General features: G+C 56.9%; 10 protein-coding genes across 10 annotated transcripts; 6 read left to right on the forward strand and 4 right to left on the reverse strand.

Moving 5' to 3' along the window:
• The first annotated feature begins 312 nt into the window (after positions 1-312).
• On the forward strand, positions 313-1,222 carry N657DRAFT_650837 (uncharacterized protein). The gene has a single exon (XM_062794035.1). The coding sequence runs from the start codon at positions 356-358 to the stop codon at positions 1,148-1,150; it is 795 nt and encodes a 264-aa protein (XP_062642638.1). The 5' UTR covers positions 313-355; the 3' UTR covers positions 1,151-1,222.
• A 333-nt stretch (positions 1,223-1,555) lies between these two features.
• Positions 1,556-3,898, reverse strand: N657DRAFT_675271 (uncharacterized protein; the record flags this gene model as incomplete). The annotated part of the gene is made up of 2 exons (XM_062795810.1): positions 1,556-2,684; positions 2,775-3,898. 2 exons carry the CDS (start codon positions 3,896-3,898, stop codon positions 1,556-1,558), a joined length of 2,253 nt encoding a protein of 750 aa, XP_062642639.1.
• Positions 3,899-4,330: 432 nt separating this feature from the next.
• Positions 4,331-5,017, forward strand: N657DRAFT_650838 (uncharacterized protein). Its single transcript, XM_062794036.1, has one exon. The coding sequence runs from the start codon at positions 4,394-4,396 to the stop codon at positions 4,616-4,618; it is 225 nt and encodes a 74-aa protein (XP_062642640.1). The 5' UTR covers positions 4,331-4,393; the 3' UTR covers positions 4,619-5,017.
• Positions 5,018-7,327: 2,310 nt separating this feature from the next.
• N657DRAFT_684896 (uncharacterized protein) lies at positions 7,328-7,729 on the reverse strand (the record flags this gene model as incomplete). Its single annotated transcript, XM_062796730.1, has 1 exon — positions 7,328-7,729. One exon carries the CDS (start codon positions 7,727-7,729, stop codon positions 7,328-7,330), a length of 402 nt encoding a protein of 133 aa, XP_062642641.1.
• Positions 7,730-11,042: 3,313 nt separating this feature from the next.
• Positions 11,043-13,130, forward strand: N657DRAFT_650841 (carboxypeptidase S). The gene has a single exon (XM_062794037.1). It carries the CDS (start codon positions 11,133-11,135, stop codon positions 12,915-12,917), a length of 1,785 nt encoding a protein of 594 aa, XP_062642642.1. The 5' UTR covers positions 11,043-11,132; the 3' UTR covers positions 12,918-13,130.
• Positions 13,131-13,825: 695 nt separating this feature from the next.
• N657DRAFT_325588 (uncharacterized protein) lies at positions 13,826-14,297 on the reverse strand. Its single transcript, XM_062786822.1, has one exon. It carries the CDS (start codon positions 14,112-14,114, stop codon positions 13,863-13,865), a length of 252 nt encoding a protein of 83 aa, XP_062642643.1. The 5' UTR covers positions 14,115-14,297; the 3' UTR covers positions 13,826-13,862.
• Positions 14,298-14,886: 589 nt separating this feature from the next.
• N657DRAFT_650842 (glycoside hydrolase family 31 protein) lies at positions 14,887-17,703 on the forward strand. Its single transcript, XM_062794038.1, has one exon. It carries the CDS (start codon positions 15,062-15,064, stop codon positions 17,573-17,575), a length of 2,514 nt encoding a protein of 837 aa, XP_062642644.1. The 5' UTR covers positions 14,887-15,061; the 3' UTR covers positions 17,576-17,703.
• N657DRAFT_650843 (alpha/beta-hydrolase) lies at positions 17,634-19,033 on the reverse strand. Its single transcript, XM_062794039.1, has one exon. The coding sequence runs from the start codon at positions 18,904-18,906 to the stop codon at positions 17,695-17,697; it is 1,212 nt and encodes a 403-aa protein (XP_062642645.1). The 5' UTR covers positions 18,907-19,033; the 3' UTR covers positions 17,634-17,694.
• Positions 19,034-19,799: 766 nt separating this feature from the next.
• N657DRAFT_650845 (uncharacterized protein) lies at positions 19,800-20,829 on the forward strand. Its single transcript, XM_062794040.1, has one exon. It carries the CDS (start codon positions 20,015-20,017, stop codon positions 20,522-20,524), a length of 510 nt encoding a protein of 169 aa, XP_062642646.1. The 5' UTR covers positions 19,800-20,014; the 3' UTR covers positions 20,525-20,829.
• A 13-nt stretch (positions 20,830-20,842) lies between these two features.
• On the forward strand, positions 20,843-22,339 carry N657DRAFT_650846 (uncharacterized protein; the record flags this gene model as incomplete). The annotated part of the gene is made up of 1 exon (XM_062794041.1): positions 20,843-22,339. A coding segment is annotated over exon 1 (992 nt), but the record flags the coding sequence as incomplete, so codon positions are not given.
• Positions 22,340-22,350: the final 11 nt, after the last annotated feature.

Here is a 22,350-nt window from a genome sequence, read left to right on the forward strand (position 1 = left end):
CCGGGCTGGCCGGGTGTGATCTTCTTGTTCGTTAACAAGAACGCCTTATTGACTTCGGCTCAACTGGTCTGAACTTTGAACCAGAGCTTGCTCTTATCGCTCCGTACGGAGTACTGTTCAAGTCCTGTCACGTTTTCCCTTTTCCCCGAGGGTCTGGATTCGCTTGCAGGCGGCTCTGTTCCAGACGAATCTCAATCTCGGGAAGTGTCTCTGAGTAGTACTGCACCGGTCCGTCAACATTCGACAACCCATGTTAACCTACTTGCCGGTACTCCGCACGCTCAATGTCTGCTGCCACTCCCTTTCTTCATACACCATCTCAGTCCTTGGCAGGAAGTTAACAACAGTGACTGCCATGAAGACATACATTCTCCTTTCCCTTGCATCGCTCGCAGCCCGCCACGTCGCCGCCGGCCCGCATCCGCTTCTGCAATGGGACCCGGCGACGGCCAAGGACTGCGCCGGATGGTATGACAATGTCCAAGAAATGCCATGCGAAGAAGTCCGCAACCTCTTCAGCATCACCCCCGAACAGTTACATGAGTGGAACCCGTCAGTCGGACTCGACTGCACGCCATGGAATTATCAGTCGTACTGCATTTTCACCCTAAAAAGACTGGAAACCGATCCGCCGCCGGCGGTATCAGCCTCGACAACGGCGGTGGCCACCACAGCAACCGGCGGCGGCAGCAGCAGCACTCTAGCTCCCTCTCCCACCGCCTGGGCTGCGAGGGGTTGTTATGTCGAGGACGCCAGGCTGCCGCTTCTCGACGAGAACGTCAGCGGGCCCGGCGGCGACGCCACGTTGACCATTGGGAAGTGCAAGGACAGCTGCTACCATCGGGCCTACCCCTTTGCGGGCGTGCAAGAGGGCAATCAGTGCTGGTGCGGGACGTACGTGGGCGGCGAGTGGGCGCGGAACCAGTCCGACTGCAGCATCCCCTGCTCGGGTGACAAAACGACGTTTTGTGGTGGCAATGGCCTCCTCAACATCTTCCAGGCGCTGGAGAACAGCGCGGTTTTTACAATGCCAGTCACCGTCTCTGGCGCCCCTTCCGTCTCCGGCCCGTTCTCCGTCTCCGGAACAAGCATGAGCACTAGCACAGCCAGCTCGGGGGCCACGAGGAACATTGCTATGTTTTGGCTGTAGGATGGAATAAATGGGCTGCATCCGCGGGATGGATTTTATTTCAGTTTAGTGTACAACCACTCTTATATTTCCATGTATTATTAGGCCAATCTTTCGATATTATCGTCTTCTCCAGTTTCCGGACCGTCTTACCCAAACAGATGCACGACCCTGCAGAAAACCCAGCAAAGAAAGGAGAGAGTCAAGAAACATGCGCCTAGATGCCCCCGACACAATGCGTACCCGCCGCCCATGCGAATCGACAAAGGAATTCCCGAAAATGACAGGCTCTAGGTAGAAAGCAACCAACAACACCGTCAATCTATACAATGAAACGAGACTTTTATGTACGCCGTGGCCCGACCCAGCCCACCCACCCCAGGCCACGGCGCATATGAGGACGAGAGGGGTAAAGGAAGAGAGTGTTCACAGCGGGGTTGGCAGGTCCATGGCGGCTTCGGATGCCGCCTGCGATTGGGCAAGGAACTGCGCCGCCTTACCCCGGGGACTGCTGCCCCTGCTCTGCCCGGGCATCGACATGGTGCGGGCGCGTCGTGACCCGGGCCTCGGGATGAGCCTCGACCGGGACCGCTGCTCCTCGAGCGCCGGCCGGGCCTGCTCCTTGGAGATGACGAGCCCCTGCGTGATGGACATGAGCTCGCCGCTCTCGACGGCGCACATGCTGGGCCAGACCACAAGAAGGATCTCGTCGGGGTCAATCTCCCCTTCCACCATCTCGTCGTCGGTCTTGTGCGACGCGGCATCGTGGAATACGCCGCTGCTGTTGTTGTCTGCCCCGTCCGCGACCGCGCCAGGAGCGACGTTCCGGGACGACGATGACGGCACTTCTGCAGCCTCGACCGATTCAAGCCGATCATCGGCAATGGCCTCGTCCGGATTGTCCGTCGTCGTGTGCGGCATCCCGCGATCCCGCTCGGCGGCCTCGGCAAACTCGGGCAGCTCCAGCACCTGCCAGTCAAAGTCGTCGTAGGGCGGGCCAAAGTACGGCTCGATCTTCATGTGTGCCAGCTGGATGCGCATCCACTGGTCGCACGCCAGCCGGCACGCGGCCTCGAGCCCGACGCAGAACGCCTCAAACTGCAGCGCCCCCAACAGGTGCTGCACCAGCCACGACACCTCGCGCACCACCGTCTTGACGCGCCTCGCGCCCTGTTCGGCCTGCCGGTTGGGCATCATGGCCAGCAGCGTGGCGCGCAGGTGGGCCTCGCGCGTCGGGTCCTCGTCCTCGAGCGCCCGCAGGAACCGCACCAGGTTCTCGTCGTCGTCGTCGAGCAGGTACACGGGCCGAAACAGGTGGCGGTGCAGGGCGCGCGAGAGCACCGCCAGCACGGCGCTGATGCGCATGCCCTTTGCAGCGGGCGTGTTGGACTGCGGCAGCGGCACCGCCAGCTGCGTCGCGTGCTTCAGGTACGGCGAGTTGCGCAGGTTGGTCCAGCACGACGGGTCCGAAAGGATCGATTCGTCAATGTCGGGCCGGAAGGTCGACTCGACTAGGGTCACGATGGTGGTCCAGATCTTGTCCAGGACCGTGACGCTGCGATGGGGAGATATGGTCAGTTTTTTTTTTTTTTTTTTTTTTTTCGGGGTTCTTGCTCGAAGAAACCTGTGGAGGGGAGGGACTTACTAGGTCTCGTCGTTGTTGGGTTGAAGAATGATGCGGTACTGCTCGAGGTTGGTGAGCTTCCCGTTTGTGACGTGGAGGTTCTGAGTCGTCTCGTCCAGCTGCGCCTGGAGATCTCGACCGTGCGCCTCGGCCTTGTCGGCTCGCTCGCCCTCGGCCTTGAGCTTGCCGTGCAGGTCTTCGATCTCGCCATTCCGTTCCTCCACCGTCTGCTGCAGCGAGGCGATCTGCTCCTCGGCAACCCGCAGCGTCTCCTGCAGGCCCTCGATTTCGCCGTTCTTTTGGGCGATGGTGTCGTTCAAGGAGGCGATCTCTTGCCTCGCTGCCTCGTGCTCTTCCTGGAGCTTCTTCTTCTCCTCCTCCAAGACGGCAATCCTCTCCTTCAGTGAAGCGATTTCGGCCTCATTGCTGGCCTTGACCTGCTCCAGATCGGCCTTGACGGTTTCGAGGTCGGCGACGTTCACCTTGAGCATCTCAATCTCGGCCTCGTGGCTGGCTTTGACCTCCTCCAGGCCCGTCTTGGCCTCGGTGAGCGCCGCGATCTCGTCGGCGGCCTGGGCGGCAGCCGCGGCTGCAGCTTCTTCGCCCTTCCGCTTCTCCTCCTCTACGGCCGCCTTGGCCGCCTCGAGGTCTGCATACTCCTTGGCGGTGGACTCTTGCAGGTCGGCATACTCCTTGGCTGTGCGTTCCTGGAGGTCGGCATACTCTTTAGCCGTGTGCTCTTGGAGGTCGGCATACTGCTGGGCAGCGGTGGCGGCCGCCTCAGCGGCGTTCTTCTTCTCCTCGTCGAGCCTCTTCTGCGTGTCCTCGAGGTCGCCTTCCAACCTTGTCCTTGCGGCGCTGAGCTGGACAATCTCCTGGACTTTCTCCTGGACGAGGAGTTCGAGGTCCTTCTTCTCATGCTCGAGATCGTCCTTTTGCGCCTCGAGCTCGTTCCGGAACTTGCGGTACTCCTCTAACACAACTTGGTGCGAGCTGGAGAGCTTGTTGTTCTGCTCCTTGACGTACAGGAACTCGCTGAAGACGTCGGCCACCAGCTTGTAGTTGGGGTCCGACGTCAGGTCGCGAATGGCCCGGACCAGACCGTCGACCGCCTGGGTCGGGTCGGCGTCGATGTGGGAGCCCATCGTCGTCGGTTTGGAGGCGGACGGGGCCGGCGGCGGTCTGGTGCGGGTACTGGGGGAGGAAGAGAAAAAGGTGCTATGAGCCTTGGCGGTAGCCAGCTTGGGGGGGTTGTCTTAGACGATGCGACAGAGGGAGAAAACAAAAATCAAGGGTTAATGAAAGGGAAAGAGAGCCAAATATGCTCTGGTCCGTGTTGGGGAATGCTGTTCCGGGCCTTTATGGATGGTCCGGCGTCCAATTTCGAAGCAAGTCTTTGGTAGGGGGATGCTGAGTGGCAGTAAAATCGGACGACGCTTGCTTGTCTATATACCGGAACGAGGTCTTGACCGCGTGTGGCCTTTGCCCACCTAAGGCAGCACAGATGCATCTGGCTTGACCGAGTGGAGGACTCGAGGAAGGCCGGGCGGGACACTTGGGGTGGCTGGCTACTGAGTCACCCACCAAGCATTCATCAAACAACAACGGATCACCAGACTGCCGCGGTGCCCAGTCTTCCGATGCCCACAATCTACCAGACTGTCAAACTGTGCGTGTCAATTGGGCTCGAAGCCGCTGCAGCATGGTCGAAGCGGTTCGGCTATGGGTCCCGCCCGCCTGGCTGGCCCCATCACAGAATGCCAGATGTGGCAGCATCGACGGAGCCCAACCTTCCAACCACGCGCTGGTGGTCTTCCAGCGAGAAACAGGCCAGGGAGCTTTCCGGCATTGTTGGTCCGCTCTAGTTACCGTCTGTCGGTCCATCTCATCTCGTTCGGAACGCAATCCGCGGCGCCAACCTGGTAATCGCTTGTCTCGAAACAAGGCCTGGCCTGCTTGTTTGTCGTTGATGGGGCTCCATCGAGGCTCTTGACGTGGCAGCATTGGTTGCCACTCACTTAGTGTCTGATTGGCCCCGCTTCCGTTGTCGTCCGGCCCACAAATCTGCAACGCCAGCGTTGAAGGTGGAGGACTCGGGCTTGCTTCGAAGATGGCCTGCTGAAAGATGGCATGGCCATGGAGGGGCTCGTGTCGAGTTACGGAGGAATCCTTTCACCCTTGCATGGCGGAAAGCTTTTCCCGCAGCAAATGGCTCGCGCTGGCACCTAGAATCTCCATCGCGGATCAAGGCGGCCTTCGTCCACCGGTGCCGGTAGAGTGGGTTCGAGTGTCCCGGCAACGGCTCCGCCCAACCGCGTAACGGCCCGGCCCTCATGCCAAGCATTGGGCTCAATACCAGGGCAGTACCCAAACAGAAAGCCCCTGAGTCTGGAAACCCGTGCTGATGCCGACTGATAAGGACAGCCGTTGTAGCCTGGATTGCTTGTCCTTGGGCCGAACCGCATGACAAATAACATGGGCCTCCCAATTCCGCTTGTTTGCGATGCCTGCCACTGGCCCTTCGAGGTCACCTAGATCGATCACTCGAGGTCTTCGATCCCCGCCTGGGCCCCGAATCGGGGCTCACGACGTTCGCTCGCCTTGCCGCACACCGCCTTACCCCTTAACCACTTTAATTTATTTGTGTTGTGGACCTGAGCGAAGCCCAGCTTCCCATCAGCTGACCTCGCTGTACCTCGCTGTGCATCAAGCCGCGACACCTACAGGCACCTGATTTCTCACTGAGCCCTGCCCTTGCAATTACATCTGCTACCTCCGCACAGTGCCGACTCCCCAGATCTTCTTCCTTTAACAACCGCTCGGTGCTCTCGGCATCCCGTGCGATTTACGATCGCAGATCAACCCCGGTCTTGTATTATTGCGGACTGGAATTTCTTATTTACAGATTTTTTCATCTTTCACCTTCTTGTCTTTTTCTTTATGTTTCTCCCTCATCTTCATCTTCGACTTTATCTTCCTATTCTCTCCTCCTGTCTTTTCATCCCCATCTTCTAGATTGTTCTTGTAATCTTTCTTGTTCCACACTTTCCCGGATCCCAATTCATATCTTGTGCCACGCTTACGAACAAACCACGGCTGGACTGTATAGGCACGTTTCTATGCTTCGAAACCCACGCGTCCGGCGTGTGAAAGCCCGACTTCCAACAAATCGACTCTAGTAGGTTGGTGATGCAAGAGACGCACGTAAACTCCTACTATCTAAAGTACGCAAGCCAACAGTCCATACCAAACAGGCAGACCGTCCCGATTAAACAAGTCACGACAGCCATTGAGATGTACACATCTACTTTGTTCACTCCTTTCCAACTCCCTTTTCTCAGCCACGTTCATGAAGCTTGGCGAAGTCTCTCATCCAAATCCTCGGTCAACTCGCAAGGCATGTGGACGTACAACCGAAAAATTGAGGGTAACCATCCCAAAAGTCGGCCAGAATGTCACGGTGATGCTTGACAGTAAGAGGGCAGTTGGTAGAGTAGAGACTAGGATTATTTGTGTTCTACTACCACGGATAAGTGCACGTGGAAGCAGGATTAGTACTCCGTCCTCGTCAGGGTGCACCGGTGCCAGCTCTCTGGGGTTGATGCTGGGCGGAGTGGGCGTAGAGATCCCGTTCTTTGCAACTGGAATTCTCTGAAAGTCTTAACTGAGTCTATGAAGGCTGGGGGAGAGGTAAACTCGGATAGAATGCTCCCGAGTGCAGTGAGCTGCGGACACCTCGGCCGCTATCACATACCCAGGAAGGATTCCTGGAGAGACCCAAGGTTAAGATCGCAGGTCCCCATGGCGCGCTTCTACAAACCAGTCAACCAGCCGTGTTGACTGGCTGTGGTTGCACACCTCAAGCAGTACCAGTACCAGAGCGCAACAGAAGAATGGCTGAAAAGTCACAATACAGATGCCTTGCCATGCTCTTCAGACCGCGGCTGATGCAAACAAATGACTCCGAACACATTGAAAGTGTATAACTCTCTGAGCCTTTCTTCTGGTCTTCTGGCCCTTTACCTCCTCCAAAATTCGTCGACAGAACGGTGACACCTCCCCAAACGGCTCATCGCCTCAGAAGGTGCGTTGGTGCACTGTGGTTCGTCCTTTAGTGCCCCGGCTCACGTTGCTGAGAGGTGAGGGAGCCGGAACCGTCTCGGGTATCTCGGCGCGATGGATGTCGACTGCCGTACTGGATTGTGCCGGCTCCCGGCCACATCCTCGCTCAAGGCACCTGACCCAATCCCTCGGGCAGGTAGATTGGGCTCGGCTGGAACGACTGCACCGGCTGCATGCTCCGCTCCGACTATATAGCTGCGTGACTGGCTGGCAGGCATTGCTCTGAGAACGGAGAACTGTTTCTAAGCGAACCTGGAGTCGAGAGGTGAGGCAGCGTTTCAGCTCAGTGCGGACGCCGCACAGTACTTCGTGGAAGCGACCTGTCTCCGTCCGCACCAGGGCGCAACTGGCTCGTTGGGGGAGACAACATGGCTAATGCCACCAGGACCGAGGGTCTCCCGCTGGGGGTTGGTTGGGATTTGTGGTGTATGACAGACTGACAGTCGGATGGATCACATCATCTGGAAGAAATCGAGGCGTTCCTGCTCCTCCTGCGCAGCTTTCTTCTGTCGGGCGACCTCGTCCGGATCGCCGATGTCCCCGTCTTGCATCCTGACTCCGCTGCCGAAATAAGCCGGCGCCGCCTTTGTCGCCGTGGCCGAGTCAATCCATCTGGTATCGGCGGGAGTCGCGGCCGCCGAGTAAGACGGATTCACATGACGGCGGATCGGCACGCCTGTGGATGGGAGCGTGAAGTTGACGTGCTGGACATCCAGGGGCGGCTTTTCGGGGTCGGGTATCCAGACGGTACGGGTACGCCCGCGCTGTGGTGAAGAGGACCTCTCATTCGTGCCAGCAGAGTACGGCCTGCTTTTTTTCCTCCAGAAGTGAAGGGCCTTCAAGCAGCCTGCCATGGTGGTGTGTTTCGGTGCTGGTTGTACAAGGGAAATCACGCGTTGACGACGTGCAGTGATAAGAGATGTTGTGGGCAGTGGGGTTGGAGCGAGCAGTGATCGCAGGAACACAGGGACGGCTGGAAGCGAGGGATGAGAGTAATGGATGGGCTTGATAATCACCACTCAACCATGAAAGAGGAATGGGCGAGATCACTGGCGAGCCTGCGCACTGCGCAGTGGCGCGCTCTTTTGTATCTCACTGACCACCGTCCAGCCGATCTGAGTTGCAATTCCCTCGATGGAAGTCAAGGGTCCAGATCCGGCCGCAAGCGGCGCGGGCGAGGTGAGTCTGGCGTCACACACGAGACCCGCCCCAATTAATGAATTCCGTTTTCAGTTAGCGCTTCATGTCGACGCGGGGAAACTGCTCCACCGTTCGCAGTTTGAAGCGGGAAGCCCCGGCCCTCCACCAGCCCCCCCTTGGATGCGAGAGAATTAAACATTTCAACCAGATTTTCCGTATTCGAGGTGGCTCGCGGTCTCCTGTGACCTGAGAATGAGGCTTGTCGGTCACGGTGGCAGAATGACAACGTCCCAGGTGATCCGATTCAGCCCCCAACATTCAATCCGACATCTCACGTCGCAAATCCAGGTTAATGATACCTTTGCGCAAAAATAGCAGGCCACCGTTCCATTCCTGTTGGAAAGGAAGCCACATTTCGATGGGCTCCGCTGTGGAGACAATGGTTTGTTTCTCGGCGGATTGCTGCAACTTCACGGCGCACACGTGCCCTGCGTTGATGAGCCATTCAAGTTGGGTCAATTTCGGCAGCAAGCCCCACAGGAAACCGGTGCCTGCCTAAGGTTGCAAGATTCCTGGAGGATCGCTGACATCAGCTACGATGCACAGCCGAGACAACACCACCGGCTTGGGGGCTAGACTTAGGGGCCATATTGGGGGTCACAGTTGGGGGTCACAGCTTGGGCTCACAGCTTGGGGGACCCAGATGCAACAACACGCGTGACTGAGACTAAGGTAACTTACTTGAGGCACTGCCAGAAGCCCATCTTGAGCACAATCTCAGAGCCCAGGAGCTACTCCGTACCAAATCATGTCTGCATGCTCATGCAACTTGGAGCTTCAGCTGTCAGGTTGATCGTGTTTCTTGGCCTGCCGGGCCTGGGGTGATGGTTGCGGTGGTGGTGGTCTGCAGGGCAGAGTAGGTGAAGTTTGTGTAGGCTGGCAACACAAACAACATGGTTAGTCAGTAGAAGGAAAAGGTGGGGGGAACGAACGAGAAATTGGGGAGGAGAACTGACAAAGCCCAAAGCCAAACTCAAACCACGTAACCAGTTCGACCAGAACCGGAATAGGAGTCGGAACAGGCACTAATATATGACAAAACTACCTACCGAATCTGATGTGAAAACAGTGAGATTCAGCTGTGGTAAGTAGCCTTGACTTCCAATTGGCCATGGTAATATACCTAAAACTTAGAAAGACACGGGCAACCTCCAAAGAACGGTAAATGCTCACTCAATACTCCCCTCCCCGGTGCAAAACCACAGTCAGACTCAGGGATAAGCAGTACCGATATAGGTTCGCCGAGCGCAAGATGGGCCATGTTATGAAGCAGCTTGAAGTTCTACCCCATGTAATGTCATTGACGACTCCAAATTGTTGACCGCTGCTAACATCTGTAACCGTTTGTGAAATAGCGATTGACTCTTCGAATTCCGGTTTGGGCTTGAAACGCAGAAGCGTTTGAGCACGGCGAGATATACATTGGGCCGACTCGAGAACCAACAATTTTAGGAATCTGAGGATTGAACATCGAACCTTGCCCAGTAATAGCTGGGTTGCTTGTTGCTCTATGTCTGCAGGACAGTGCACGTTTCCAATAAAGGCCGTGGCGACTACGACTGGCTTTGAGGTGCCAGTGGTCAATTCCGTAAGTAGGTAACTTTAGGCGAATGGGGACAGGATCCCAAGGCCTGGAAACTCGAGGTAAACACCTTGTTAGTAGTTACAGACTAGCAAGCTCTCGACTTCACTGATAAATACCAGACATTCAACCCGATAGCCTGAGCGGTGCCAGTAGCTGCAATTTCTAAGGGCAACTGCACTTGGTACAAGATCATGGAAGACTTCAATTTTTCTCCAAGCCGCTGAGACTGCCTGGCCCAGGCAACCTGGGAATTTAAGATTCGACTCTATACCTAACGTTATAAGTCTCGGCTAGAAATGGTGCTAGAATATAGCTTCTTGTTAGTCTGAGAGGGCTCAAGTTCCCAATTTCATCAGTTCTTGAAGTATAAGGCTAGTTAGGTAACTTAAATCAAATAACAGTCGGCGCGACCAGCGTCTGCTCGCTAATGAAGGTTTCGACTGTCCGAAGTTGGCCATGCTTGCCCAGTTGCCCTTCTCTGTAGGCATTGATACACACTCAGATGCCACTAATTATCCGATCGTTTAGCAGTTCCCGAGATCCCTGCGGACGACTCGGACTTTCATCGGAAAAGGGGCAGGGCAGCGATCACAACCCCCTGACTTCGAGAAATCCACTCAATTCAAGACGCATGACTGATCGCGCGAGGTTGTTTATCCACATCAAGGCCACTAGCAGTGTTTGCTGGTTAACTCAATGGTACTTAACTATGAATAATACGGATGTACATTAACGTGCATTATCGGTGAGTGGCCCACCTTAACAAAAAGAAATCTTAAGAGCACTACTTGTTGGAACCTGCAGGGCGACGACCGCTGAGATATGCGCTGGAAGAAGCTATTCCCAGCCAAAGCAGTGGATTGAATTTTTAAGGTGGTAAAAGTGATTGATTGACCATGCTGTTGATGGGCATGGGAGAGGACTAAGTATGTAAGAAAGAGGGGTTGCAATGCTGGCACCAATCAACCACCGAGGTCCGTTGAATGCAGCCATCAAGGCGGCTTCGTTCCGACACTACTAACGTTAACGTTAATTCTTATGATACATCTGGGATGCAGCCCTGCTAAGATTGTTAAGGTGGGCCACTCACTGATAATGCACTTCGTCAGCCGTTTTCATGATTGCTATAGCGGTATAACCGGTCGGTGTTTCGCAGCTCCGGCTCATCATCAATAGCGATGATGTTAGTTCTCGAGCTTCATTCATTCAGCGCTCAAAAACATAACAGACAATACACATCTTGATTATGAAAGAAGCCGGGTTACGTAATGACACCATATCGCAAAGGCGTTGCGCTATCATCCCAGAAAAGCAGGTCAACGAAGCCCACAGCTTCCTCCGCAGATCCTTGCTCCACACTGAGTTCATTTGCTGTTGACTATGGTATTTCAGCTCCCCGTTTGCGTCACTCGTCAGCGCCACTCCCGAGACATCCCCTCTTGGACAACCATAACCGCCCTGGCAAGAACAAAATGAAGTCGGCGGCCACACCTGTGCTGCCTCTCGACCGAGTCCCTCAGCGTGGGGACCAAAGGCGGTCCAAGGCCAAGTGCCTCACTTTGGCGTTTCTCGTCCTGGCTTTCTTCCTTGTCCCTTTCCCGCATCTCGGCTTTTCCGAGCGGCTCTTTGCGGGCCATGCGGGACGAGAGACCGACTTCCGATCGGGATGCGAACAGCCGCAGCCTCTGCTGCCAAGCAAAGATTCGAAGCTCGACAAGGTGTACGAGCACATTGTCAGCAGCGGCTTCAGAAATGCCACCATCCGCCGTCTGGCCGGCGCTGTCCAGGTCAAGACCGAGTCGTTCGACGACCTCGGGCCTATTGGCGAGGACCCGAGATGGGATGTCTTCTATACCTTCCACAAGTATCTCGAGAAGACTTTCCCGCTCATCCACAGCAAGCTGCGGGTCGAGAAGGTCAACACACATGGCCTGCTGTACACGTGGCGGGGCAGCGACGAGTCGCTGAAGCCGACGCTGCTCATGGCACACCAGGACACCGTGCCGGTCCCGCCCGAGACCATTGGTTCCTGGACGTACCCTCCCTGGAGCGGAGAGTATGACGGCAAGTACATCTGGGGCCGCGGTGCCAGCGACTGCAAGAACCAGCTCATCGCCGCCATGGAGACGCTTGAGCTGCTTCTCGAGGCCGGCTTCCAGCCCAAGCGGACAATTCTGCTCTCCTTTGGCTTTGACGAGGAGTGCTCGGGCACCCAGGGAGCGTCGCACCTCGCAAAGTTCATCCAGAACCGCTATGGGAAAGACGGCATCGCCGTCATCGTCGACGAGGGGAGCGGCTTCGAACGGGCCTGGGGTACCCTGTTCGCAAAGCCCGGGACCGCCGAGAAGGGCTACACCGATATCCACATCACGGTCCGTATGCCCGGCGGCCACTCGTCCGTTCCGTCGGACCACACCAGTATCGGCATCCTCAGCGAGCTGATCACCAAGATCGAGTCGGAGCAGTACCGCACCCGCCTCGTCGACTCGAACCCCTACTACACCCAACTCCAATGCGGCGCCGCTTACTCACCCGAGTTCCCGGACCAGCTCAAAAAGCTCCTGAGCCGCCGCCGGCGCCGTTCAGGTTCCTCCTATCCTCGCGACCACACGTGCAAGAAACTGGACGCAAAGCCGGACCACCTCGCCCTGGAAGCCGCAAAACAGGGTCCTCAGATCAAGTACCTGATGCAGACTTCGCAGGCCGTCGACGTCGTCTCGGGCGGCATCAAGGTCAACGCGCTGCCCGAGCGCGCCACCGCGGTTGTCAACCACCGCATCAACATCGGCGAGACGACGCAGCTGGTCAAGGACCGGCTGGCATCCCTCGCCGCCGACACGGCCCACAAGCACAACTTGACGCTGCACGCGTTCGACGCCAAGGAGGAGGAGCCGCCGTCGTCGTCCTCCATCATCCTGGCCGCCTCGACGACGCACGAGCTCGAGGTCGCGCCCGTCACGCCGGCCGACGGCTCGGTCCAGAGGAGTCCGTTCGCGGTCCTGGCCGGCACAACGCGCGCGCTCTACGGCGACGAGGTGATTGTCACGCCGGGCATCATGACGGGCAACACGGATACGAGGTATTATTGGGGGCTGACCAGACATATCTTCCGATTTGGTCCCGGGTATGACCCCGAGGTTGGGCCGGGGCTGGGCAAGATCCACACGGTGGATGAGAGGGTCAGCGTGCTGGGTCATGTCAACTCGGTCAGGTGGTTCATGTTGTTTGTTAGGAATATGGACGAGGCCGAGCTCTAGGCTGGCACGCGAGTTGGAGTGGGTGTGTATAACTATGTGTGTTAACATCATGATGGTAGAAGGTCGCCGGGGGGCATCATAGTTCTCTCTAGGTATTCGGGTATAAGCCAGAACTCGCTGTCGTAGTTTTCGGGACCTGCCACAAGCTTCCCAGTAGTTATGTCTGTGCTCGCGCGGCCTAGCAACGCCCATGGCATGAATACAAGGCCTTCATCCTCCGATGTTTCATAATTTACTTGTACTTGCGGCTTTCTCTCATTCGCTCTTTGCTTCATTCTATACCCCCATCTACATTATCTGCGCTCCGCCTAGGTCAACGTCGCCAGCTTTCATTTTGCCAAGCTGGATGTCTTGTCTTTCCGTCCTTTTTGGCATCTCTTCCACTTTGAACCCTAATTAACTGTACGCCTGCCTGTGGCTGAGATTACGTTCTTGCTCATAGCTCATTCTCTCCATTACAATTGTGGACTCGACTCCCCGCTCGATTCTGGCTCGAGTACTCTGTTTCGTTTGCAGCTACCCAATAGTAACCGCTTTGTTCTAAGGCACCAGTGAGCGGCGTCTCATCATAGTTCATACTGAAACGCCGGTGTCATCGATATCCAGAATCAGCTAGAAAATGCATCATGAAGGCGTAATTGACAACATAGCCTTTGTGGCCCGTCTGACACTTGACTTGAGCCAGGAGTGGTGTTGAGTTCTGTTAGCGAATCAGATAAATGTTGCTATCCTAGCGGTCAATTCTCCCCATCAAACCTAAACTTTACCATCAACCATCTAGGGACTCAACTCCCATACGTACTCACTACCTGTCAAAATATAAGCGATATCGGCCCATGAGACTCGCCAACCGACAACCGTCATCAAGTTGACAAAGCCATGCAGTGCCAGCTGAAATGGCAAGCATTGAAATGACCAGGAGATCACCAACAACATCACTGCCGCTCATGAGACTACTGGCTTCAACAAGCCAAGGAGTGGGAGGACAATAGAAGCACTTCTATTGTCTCCCGCTCCGAAACGATCAATCCTCACGGCTATGAACGTATCATCACGATCCTGAGTCACACTCGGAATCCAGATTACACCAAAAGGAAGAAGGATTGCAGGAGAAATACGTCTTTCAATTGGCAGGAATCGGGGACTGTCACGTTCAAGGTCGAATCTTTTACTGAGGCTTCCCCAAAATAGGCTCATTCCTCCTCTACCAACAAGACGGTTGTGCTGTTTTGGTGCCTTTGAGTTGCGAGCGATGGTTAGCCTAGGTCACTGGGCGGCTGTGCCGCTATCCTAGTTTTCTGCAGTCTGTGCTACTATCCTGGAATCAACACATTCGTTACCTGGTAACTTCGAACGATGAATAAGGCCGAACATATTACCAACCCATGATCCTTAGCATTTACTGAAGAGCATTTCCTAGGGTTACTTCTGTACTCTCCTGTGCTTGTAGCGGCATCACACAGAACTCTCCTTATTCTGCACTCCTGAGTCGTCTACAACCCTGAATACCTCCTGGACAAACCTCTCAGATGACACTGAACTGATATCCTAACGGTCAGTGAGATGAAGAAAACCAAGAGGCGCTCAATACACCTCATCATGGGGCCTGGTTTTCCGTCACCCGTGTCTCAGACATGTCTGGTTTATTGGACGAGCATCGAGCCGAGACTTGAGTATTCTATCATGATTGTCGATAAGCTCAACGCAAGCACAGCCGCGTCGATATATTGTCACTCACATCAACGCAGTTACAACGGAAGAGAGTTGTATGCAGCGCTGGAAGGGGAAGGAAGGGAGCAACCCAGATCCCCACGACTCGACCATGATTGGCTGTTCACTGGTCAGGTGAGGCCAGGTGTCGCTGGTGCCACTCACTGCTGTTTCACCTCTGGCCGTGAATGCGGGGTTGACAGGGGTAATAAGACGGGGAGCAGCTGACCGTGGAGTAGCGCGAACGAGTCGCGGGATTCTGGAAGTTCAAGCTCTGGGCTTGAATAATATTCAGTCTGAACCCAACATCTCCGTCTCAAGTTGACTTGGGATACGTAGCAAAGTTGGGGTTCTCCATTTTCTTTGTTCTTTTAATGAAATCCGCCATTTTCCGATTTTCAGGTCCGCTTCTATTCCAAGTCACTTAACCTACAATGGCCGACTACCGGTACACGTTCCCCAACAGACCAGCAACCAACCCCAAGGCCATTGTCCAAGGGTCGCATTACCGCTTCAGCGTTTTGACCGACCGGCTGCTCCGCTACGAATGGTCCGAGGACGGCGGCTTTGAGGACCGCGTGTCCACGTTTGCGCTCTTCAGGTGGTTCGATGCCCCGCACTACCGCGTGGTGGAATCAAAGAACGCCCTGGAGATCATCACGGATCATTTCCATCTCAAATACGACAAGCGGGAGTTCTCTTCGTCGGGTCTCTCCGTCACAGTCGGCAAAGATGTTTGGCACTACGACGGCAAGAGCTACGGCGACCTGGGCGGCACTGCCAGGACCTTGGATGGCGCTTACGGCCGCGTGGACCTGGAACCAGGCGTTCTCTCGCGCAAGGCCTACGCCGTCCTCGACGACAGCAAGTCAATGCTATTCGAGGACGGTTGGATCGCCACACGGCGACCTGGCCGCATTGACGGCTATGTCTTTGCTTACAATGGGGACCACAAGGCGGCAATCAGGGATTTTTACCGCATCTCCGGAAGCCAGCCCGTTCTCCCTCGCTGGACGCTTGGAAACTGGTGGTCACGATACCATGAATACTCAGCCAGCGAGTATCTCGAGCTCATGGACCACTTCAAGCGCGAGGGCATCCCACTCAATGTTGGCGTGGTCGACATGGACTGGCACAAGGTCAACCTCCCGCCGGGATACGGCTCGGGATGGACCGGGTACAGCTGGAACCGCGACCTCTTCCCAGACCCGGAGGGATTCCTGAAGGAACTGCACAGACGGAATCTCAAGGTGACCCTCAACGACCATCCGGCCGACGGCATTCGGGCCTTTGAGGATCTGTACGAGGCGGTCGCCAAGGCTCTGAACCGTGATCCCTCGAAAGGAGAGCCGATCGACTTTGACTGCACCGACCGCAAGTTCCTTGACGCCTACTTTGACGTTCTCAAGCTGGCACTCGAGAAGCAGGGCGTCGACTTCTGGTGGATCGACTGGCAGCAGGGCAACCGGACCAAGATTCCCGGCGTGGACCCCCTCTGGGTGCTCAACCACTACCACTATCTCACCAGCAAGCGCAGTCTCCAAACCCTGCAGCGGCCGTTGACCTTCTCCCGCTATGCAGGCGCCGGCTCACACCGGTACCCGATTGGCTTCTCGGGCGACCAGCAAACCACGTGGGAGGGCCTCGAGTTCCAACCCGAGTTCACCGCGACGGCCTCCAACATTGGCTACGGTTGGTGGAGCCACGACATTGGCGGGCACTGGGGCGGCGTCCGGTCCAACCAGCTCAACGTCCGCTGGGTGCAGCTCGGATGCTTCTCCCCGATCCTGCGGCTACACTCGAACAAGAGCCCCTGGAACTCCCGGGAGCCGTGGAACTACGAGAAGGAGGCATCCAAGACCATCAAGGACTTTCTCATCCTCCGCCACCGCCTGATCCCCTTTCTCTACACCATGAACATCCGCGCCAGCTACGAGAACGAGCCGCTGATCCAGCCCATGTACTGGAACCACAACGACGCCGCCGAGGCCTACACGGTCCCGACGCAGTACTACTTCGGGCCGGACCTCATCGTCGCGCCCATCACCTCCCCGACCAGCCCCACCACGCTGCTGGGCGGCGTGCGCGCCTGGCTGCCGCCGGGCCGCCGCTACGTCGACCTGCTGCACCCGCACCACCTCGTCTATGACGGCGGCCGGTACATGCACCTGCACCGCGACCTCTCGCACATCCCCGTCCTCGCCCCGGAGGGCACCATCCTCCCGCTCGACAGCTCCGCCAAGCTGGCCAACGGCTCCCCGCGGCCGACCGACATCACTCTCCTCCTCGTCGTCGGCAAGGACGCGCACTTTGAGCTGGTCGAAGAGCCCGAACACGACCTCGACCTCTCGGGCGACGAGGAACGGCCCGCTCTCAGCTCCTACGTCCGCACGCCCATTACATGGAACCAGGCCGAGGGCCTGCTGACCATCGGACCGGAGTGGAACAACGGCTCGGGCAGGGCAAAGTGGCGGCAGTGGCACGTCAAACTGGTGGGCCACACGGGCAGCGACGTGGCCGCGGCCGTGCCCGGGTTCCGCGTTACGCGCGACCCGGACGAGGGGTGCACCACGGTGGCGCTGGGAAATGTGCACCGGTGGAGCCCGGAGGAGGGGTTCGAGATTGCGCTCGGCAGGGACCTGCAGCTGGACGTGGTGGATGTGGAGGCGAGGGTGTTTGAGGTGTTGCATCGGTGTGAGATGCTATATGAGCTCAAGGATCCCGTGTGGGATGCTGTGAGGGGTTCGTCCGAGGGGGATGTCAAGGCGAGGGTGGAGAAGCTGCATGGGTTGAAGGTGGATGCAGCTCTGAAGAATGCGGTTATGGAGATTTGGGCGGCGGATGGACGATCGAAAGGCAGCGCTAAGGGACATGAGATTTGGGCGGATGCGAAGGGAGTTGCAGTCGAGAGTCTGGAGCAGGTGTTGAAGGAGTATGTAATTGTGTAAGCGTGCGTGCAAAGGGGTATGTATGACTTACTCGGTGGTTCTCGCTTTCGCCTTTGGTAGCTCAGATTCCTGTGTATTGGAAGTCGATGGATATTGTATACGCAATGCTATAGTACTTCTCATTCCATAAGCAAATTCTGAGCGTCCGCCTTCAACGGCCCCTCCAACAACCACTTCCCTATCAGGTCAATCGTCTTGGCCGTCTTGATGCGCGCATCCTCCATCGTGACGGGATCGCGTACCAAGCTGGCAATATTGTCCTGGTCAAACCCGTGAATGGAGTCCGGCACAAGCAGCCAGCGAATCGTCGAATCGCCACTCGCCTCCTCCCACGCGAACCTCTCGTCGCCCTCGGTGATCAGCACCCCCTTTCCAACCGGCTCCTCACACCCAACCACTTCGTCCATGTCCGGCACCCGCTTGCCCGCAAGCCGGCAGGCCATGCGCCACGCCTCGTGCGCCAGCAGATCCATCTCGCACGCAACAAAAAACACGTTCCTCGGCAGATGCTCCCGCGGCGCGTAGATGGGACTCAGCAGCGGGTCGTCGCACCGCTGGCCCGGCGGGAGATACGCCCAGTTGAACAGGCCCATCATGGCCAGCAGGTAGTCCCTGTCCCTGCCGCGGAAGCCGCCGAGCGCGGGCTTGTACCGCCGCGCTCGCGCCTTGACGTGGTGCGCCGATGTCACCATGTCCAGCACCGGGTACAGCGGCACGGCGGCGCGGATGCGGCCGCGCAGCGAGGGCAACTGGGAGGCCGCGAGGGCTAGGTTGCCGCCTGCGGACCAGCCTGCTAGCGCCACGCGGTCCGCGTCGAGGGGGAGGGATGGGTCGCACAGGACGCAGCTGATCAGGGCTTCGATGTCGTGGATGGCGGTCGGGAAGGGTCCCATGGGCGCTTTGGTGTAGTCGAGGGCGATGACCAGGAAGCCGTGGCGCTTGGAGAAGGTCCGGTTCCAGCCGTCGTTGTCGTGCGGCTGGCCGAGGGTGAAGCCGCCACCGTGGATGGTGAGCAGGGTGGGGAGTTTGGAGATATCTGTTGTTAGGGATGAGGAGGTTTTGTTGTGAGAAGGGGGGAAAAAGATACGGATAGTCAAGGACTTGCGGATTGGGTATCGCTTGACCAGGTCTGGCTCCTTCTCGCTGGGAGAACCGAGATACTTCTTGAGTGACATGGAAAAGAGCATTGGCTTGAGGAGCAGTGTGTTATAGAGAAAGGCGACAAGGCTGTACTTGATGCGCTTTGACAGGGGCCAGGTTGGCGCGACCAGTCGTGCCGTCTCACTGCCGGCCGTGTCCATGGCTGCTGTCGCTGAGATTGCGTCCGCCATTTTGTCGGTGGCTGTCGCTGTGAGGTTGTTGTGAGCTGCAATTTGAAGCCGAACGTAGAGCAACAGCCTGATACTTCTCCTTATCATCAAAGGGCAGTAGCTGCTGCTCTTGTTAAATGGAAGACGGTATACTGGCAAGCGCTTTGCGTGGTTGGAAGTGTTATCCTTGCCCTTTCAGCGTATTCGTAAAGGCCTCCTGTGGAAGTGACGAATCAGAGTCTTTTCTTGACGGATTCTCCACAATGCTTATCCATTTAACGTTAGGCGCTGTTCGCTCCGAGGCAGGTGCTCCTGAAGATCCCGCTTTCGCTTTCGGCACGGGGGCTGCGGCGCCCAGTCCCGGTGCGGCGTCCCGAACTTTCAAGTCGGCCGCAGTAGTACCATATCATCGCGGCTTGCATCCTGGTCTGAAGGTAATACCAACTCGGTTGTGGGCCCTGAGATTTCCCTTCTGCAACCTGCTCGACCAAAGGTGACAATGCTTAATCCCAGTCGCATCGTTGATTGCAAATTACACGTACGAATGCCGGTTTGAGCTGCTCGCTCATTTGGGCAAGGTGATGGGAGCCCCGCGGGGCCGCGAGCATCGCCAAGGATTCCTGTCACTTCACGGGACTGTCAGAAGCAAATCTGCAAATCGGATTCCAACTGCGCCAAGCGATGCACTTCGATTAGCTAATCTATGAGAAGGATAGTCGAGACAATGATTCTTATATATACCGAGTCGAGCCATATCAGAAGGTATAGCAGTGCATCGTACTTACTGTGTTGATTGGAGGGGTTCAAGCCGGTGACCGCTGGCAGGACGGGAAGCGGGGCAACTGCTGAGTCGGCGGTAGCGATGATGTCATGGCTACAAACAAGTTCACCTAATGCGACAACCACGATACGACGCCACTTCCATCAGTACAATTACTGGTTGGAAGTTGAGTTCATCCTGAAGCATTGATGCTCTAGACCTCAAAAGAGTTCCTCGATACTGGAAGGATTAATTGCCTTGTCATCTGGCAGAAGCAAAACATCAAGCATACACCTTTCCACAAGACAACCAATCTGCGGTCTCGAAACGAAAGAAACCATGAATCGACTAATCCTCCGTTCCGTACCCATGGCTTCAGCGCTTCAGAGACCGGCTGCGGCATGCCTGCGAGCGACTGCACTTCCATCACTCCGGCTAGCCGACGTCAGGCCCTACAACATCAACACCAGTGGCAACCCGCCGTCCCCCGATGCTGCCGAGTCTAGTACGTCGTCGGCCCCCGACGCCGCCGAGAAGGCCAGTGCGCAAAGCGGCGGATCGCGGAGCAAAGAATCCGTCGAGACGGGCTCCAGCCCAACAGCCGGCGCCATCCCGGACGCGTTGGCCGAAGGCGACGCCCGCGGCCGGACGGGGGGCGGGCAGCCGCTCGAGAGCTCCGTCGAGCCCCCTCCCCAGCCCAAGATCAGCAACGCCAGCGTGCCTGGGGAGCGCCCCAACCTGACGGCCGAGCAGCAGCGCGAGGTGGACGAACACAACCGCGAGTTTGAGAAGAAGCATGGCAGGGCCGATCCGGCGGGCGATGACAAGGTCGACTCGAGCTATTGGAGTGGGAAGGGTTCGAGGCAGAGTAAGGACTGAGAAGATTCGAGATTCTGTCACTGGTGTAATAGAAATGAAAAAGAAAAAAAAGAACGAGAAAGAAAACTAGCAAAGAAAACTGCACAAGTAGTATAGAATTGGTCGGGTTGTCAAAGTCAGAGCAGGCATTGTGGGGACGCTGTAACAGTTTTCTATTCCTAGCCTTCTCTCACTAGTTACCCAAGTTCCCATGATAGCTCGCTCTCGTCGGTGACGGATCAACTCTCAGGGTCGCTTACTGCAGTGCGCTCTTTGCTTTGTGCGGGGTCGCCCCAAATTGGAATCATACCTCCGTGCCCTATCACCAATGACGCATATCACTCGAAAATCGGTGCAAACTCAAACTCATCAAGAACGACGGACAAGCACTCACAAAATGGCCGCCGACCTTCACCTCCCACACCAGCTCGCTGCAGCAAACAAGACGCTCACAGCGCAGTGCCACTGCAAGTCGGCCCACTTCACCGTGACGGTGCCTACGTCGGCTCTCCCGCTGCCGATCCATCTCTGCCATTGCACCATATGCCGCTACACCCACGGCACCCTCAGCTGCTTCCACGCGCCGCTGCCCAAGGGCGTCGAGCCCGACTTCGTCTCTCCCTCCTCGATAGAGTCATCCCTCACGGGGTACATTCACTCGGCGCAGGCCGCTTCCGAGCGCTTCTTCTGCAACACCTGCGGCTGCCACATCGGCGACCGCGACATCGAGCCCGACCCGGAAACCGGCAAGCCCGAATGGCGCGTGGCCACCTCCATCTTCACCGTCCACGATGAAGACACCTTCCAGATCCGCTCCCACGTTTTTACCAATCCGGCCACCGAGCCCAACCTGTCCACCTGGCTGCCCTCCATCAACGGCCGTGCCCTCCACGTCTGGAACCCTCCCCCAAACGACCCACATCATGAATCCACCTTGGCCTCCCTTCCCCCGCCAGAGCCAGACCTCCCCGACCGCAATGTCCTTCTGGCACAATGCCACTGCGCCGGCATCCGCCTCACCATCTCCCGCCCTTCCCCCGCCGAGGCCGCGGACCCGTATCTAAGACGCTACCTCCGCCCGAGCCCGAGTCCAACTCAGTCAGACTACATTGACCCTTCTTCCGGCAAACTACCGAATGCGCACTCCCACTCCCAAAACCTCAAGCGCGTCGCCTGTCTGTGCTTATGCCGCGACTGCCGGCTCGTATCCGGTTCGCACGTCGTCGCCTGGACATTTGTCCCGCTAGCGTGTATCTCGTCGTCCACTGGCAAAAAAATGTCGGCGGATGCGCTCGACGAGGTCGGGACCATGAGGGTTTACCGCTCGTCGGACGAGGTGAGGCGGACGTTTTGCGGCGTCTGTGGGGCGACCGTGTTTTATCTGTTTGATGGCGATGAGAGGGTGCCGGGGGGCGATGAGGAGAAGAGGATTGTGGATGTGGCGGTCGGGATCCTGAGGGATTGGGAGGGCAAGGTCGCTGTCGAGGACTGGGTTGCCTGGCGGACTGGTAGGTTGGCTGGGGTGCAGTCTGGGAGGGAGTTTGACCCGGGGTTTGCTGAGGCGTTGGAGAATGGGTTGGGGGAGTGGGGGATCAAGAGGCATGGGGTGAAGGTCACCTTTAATATTCCCCAGGATTAGAGGAAAGGGAGTCGTGGAGGGGAAGTTGCTCTATGGGCTGTGGTAGTCGAGTGATCTACTAACCGTCTTTTCCAACAAGTGAACGGGGGATGATTGCAACGGGTACAGTTAGTGTGGGTTATGGTGGTGTCCTGCCGTGGGTGTATGCAGCAGTTAAACATCCATCGTCGTCCAACATTACTATAGATAATGTCTCTCTCATGCTCGT

This window comes from Parathielavia appendiculata (genome assembly GCF_033297405.1).
Source record: "Parathielavia appendiculata strain CBS 731.68 unplaced genomic scaffold N657scaffold_36, whole genome shotgun sequence".
Lineage (NCBI taxonomy): Eukaryota > Fungi > Ascomycota > Sordariomycetes > Sordariales > Chaetomiaceae > Parathielavia > Parathielavia appendiculata.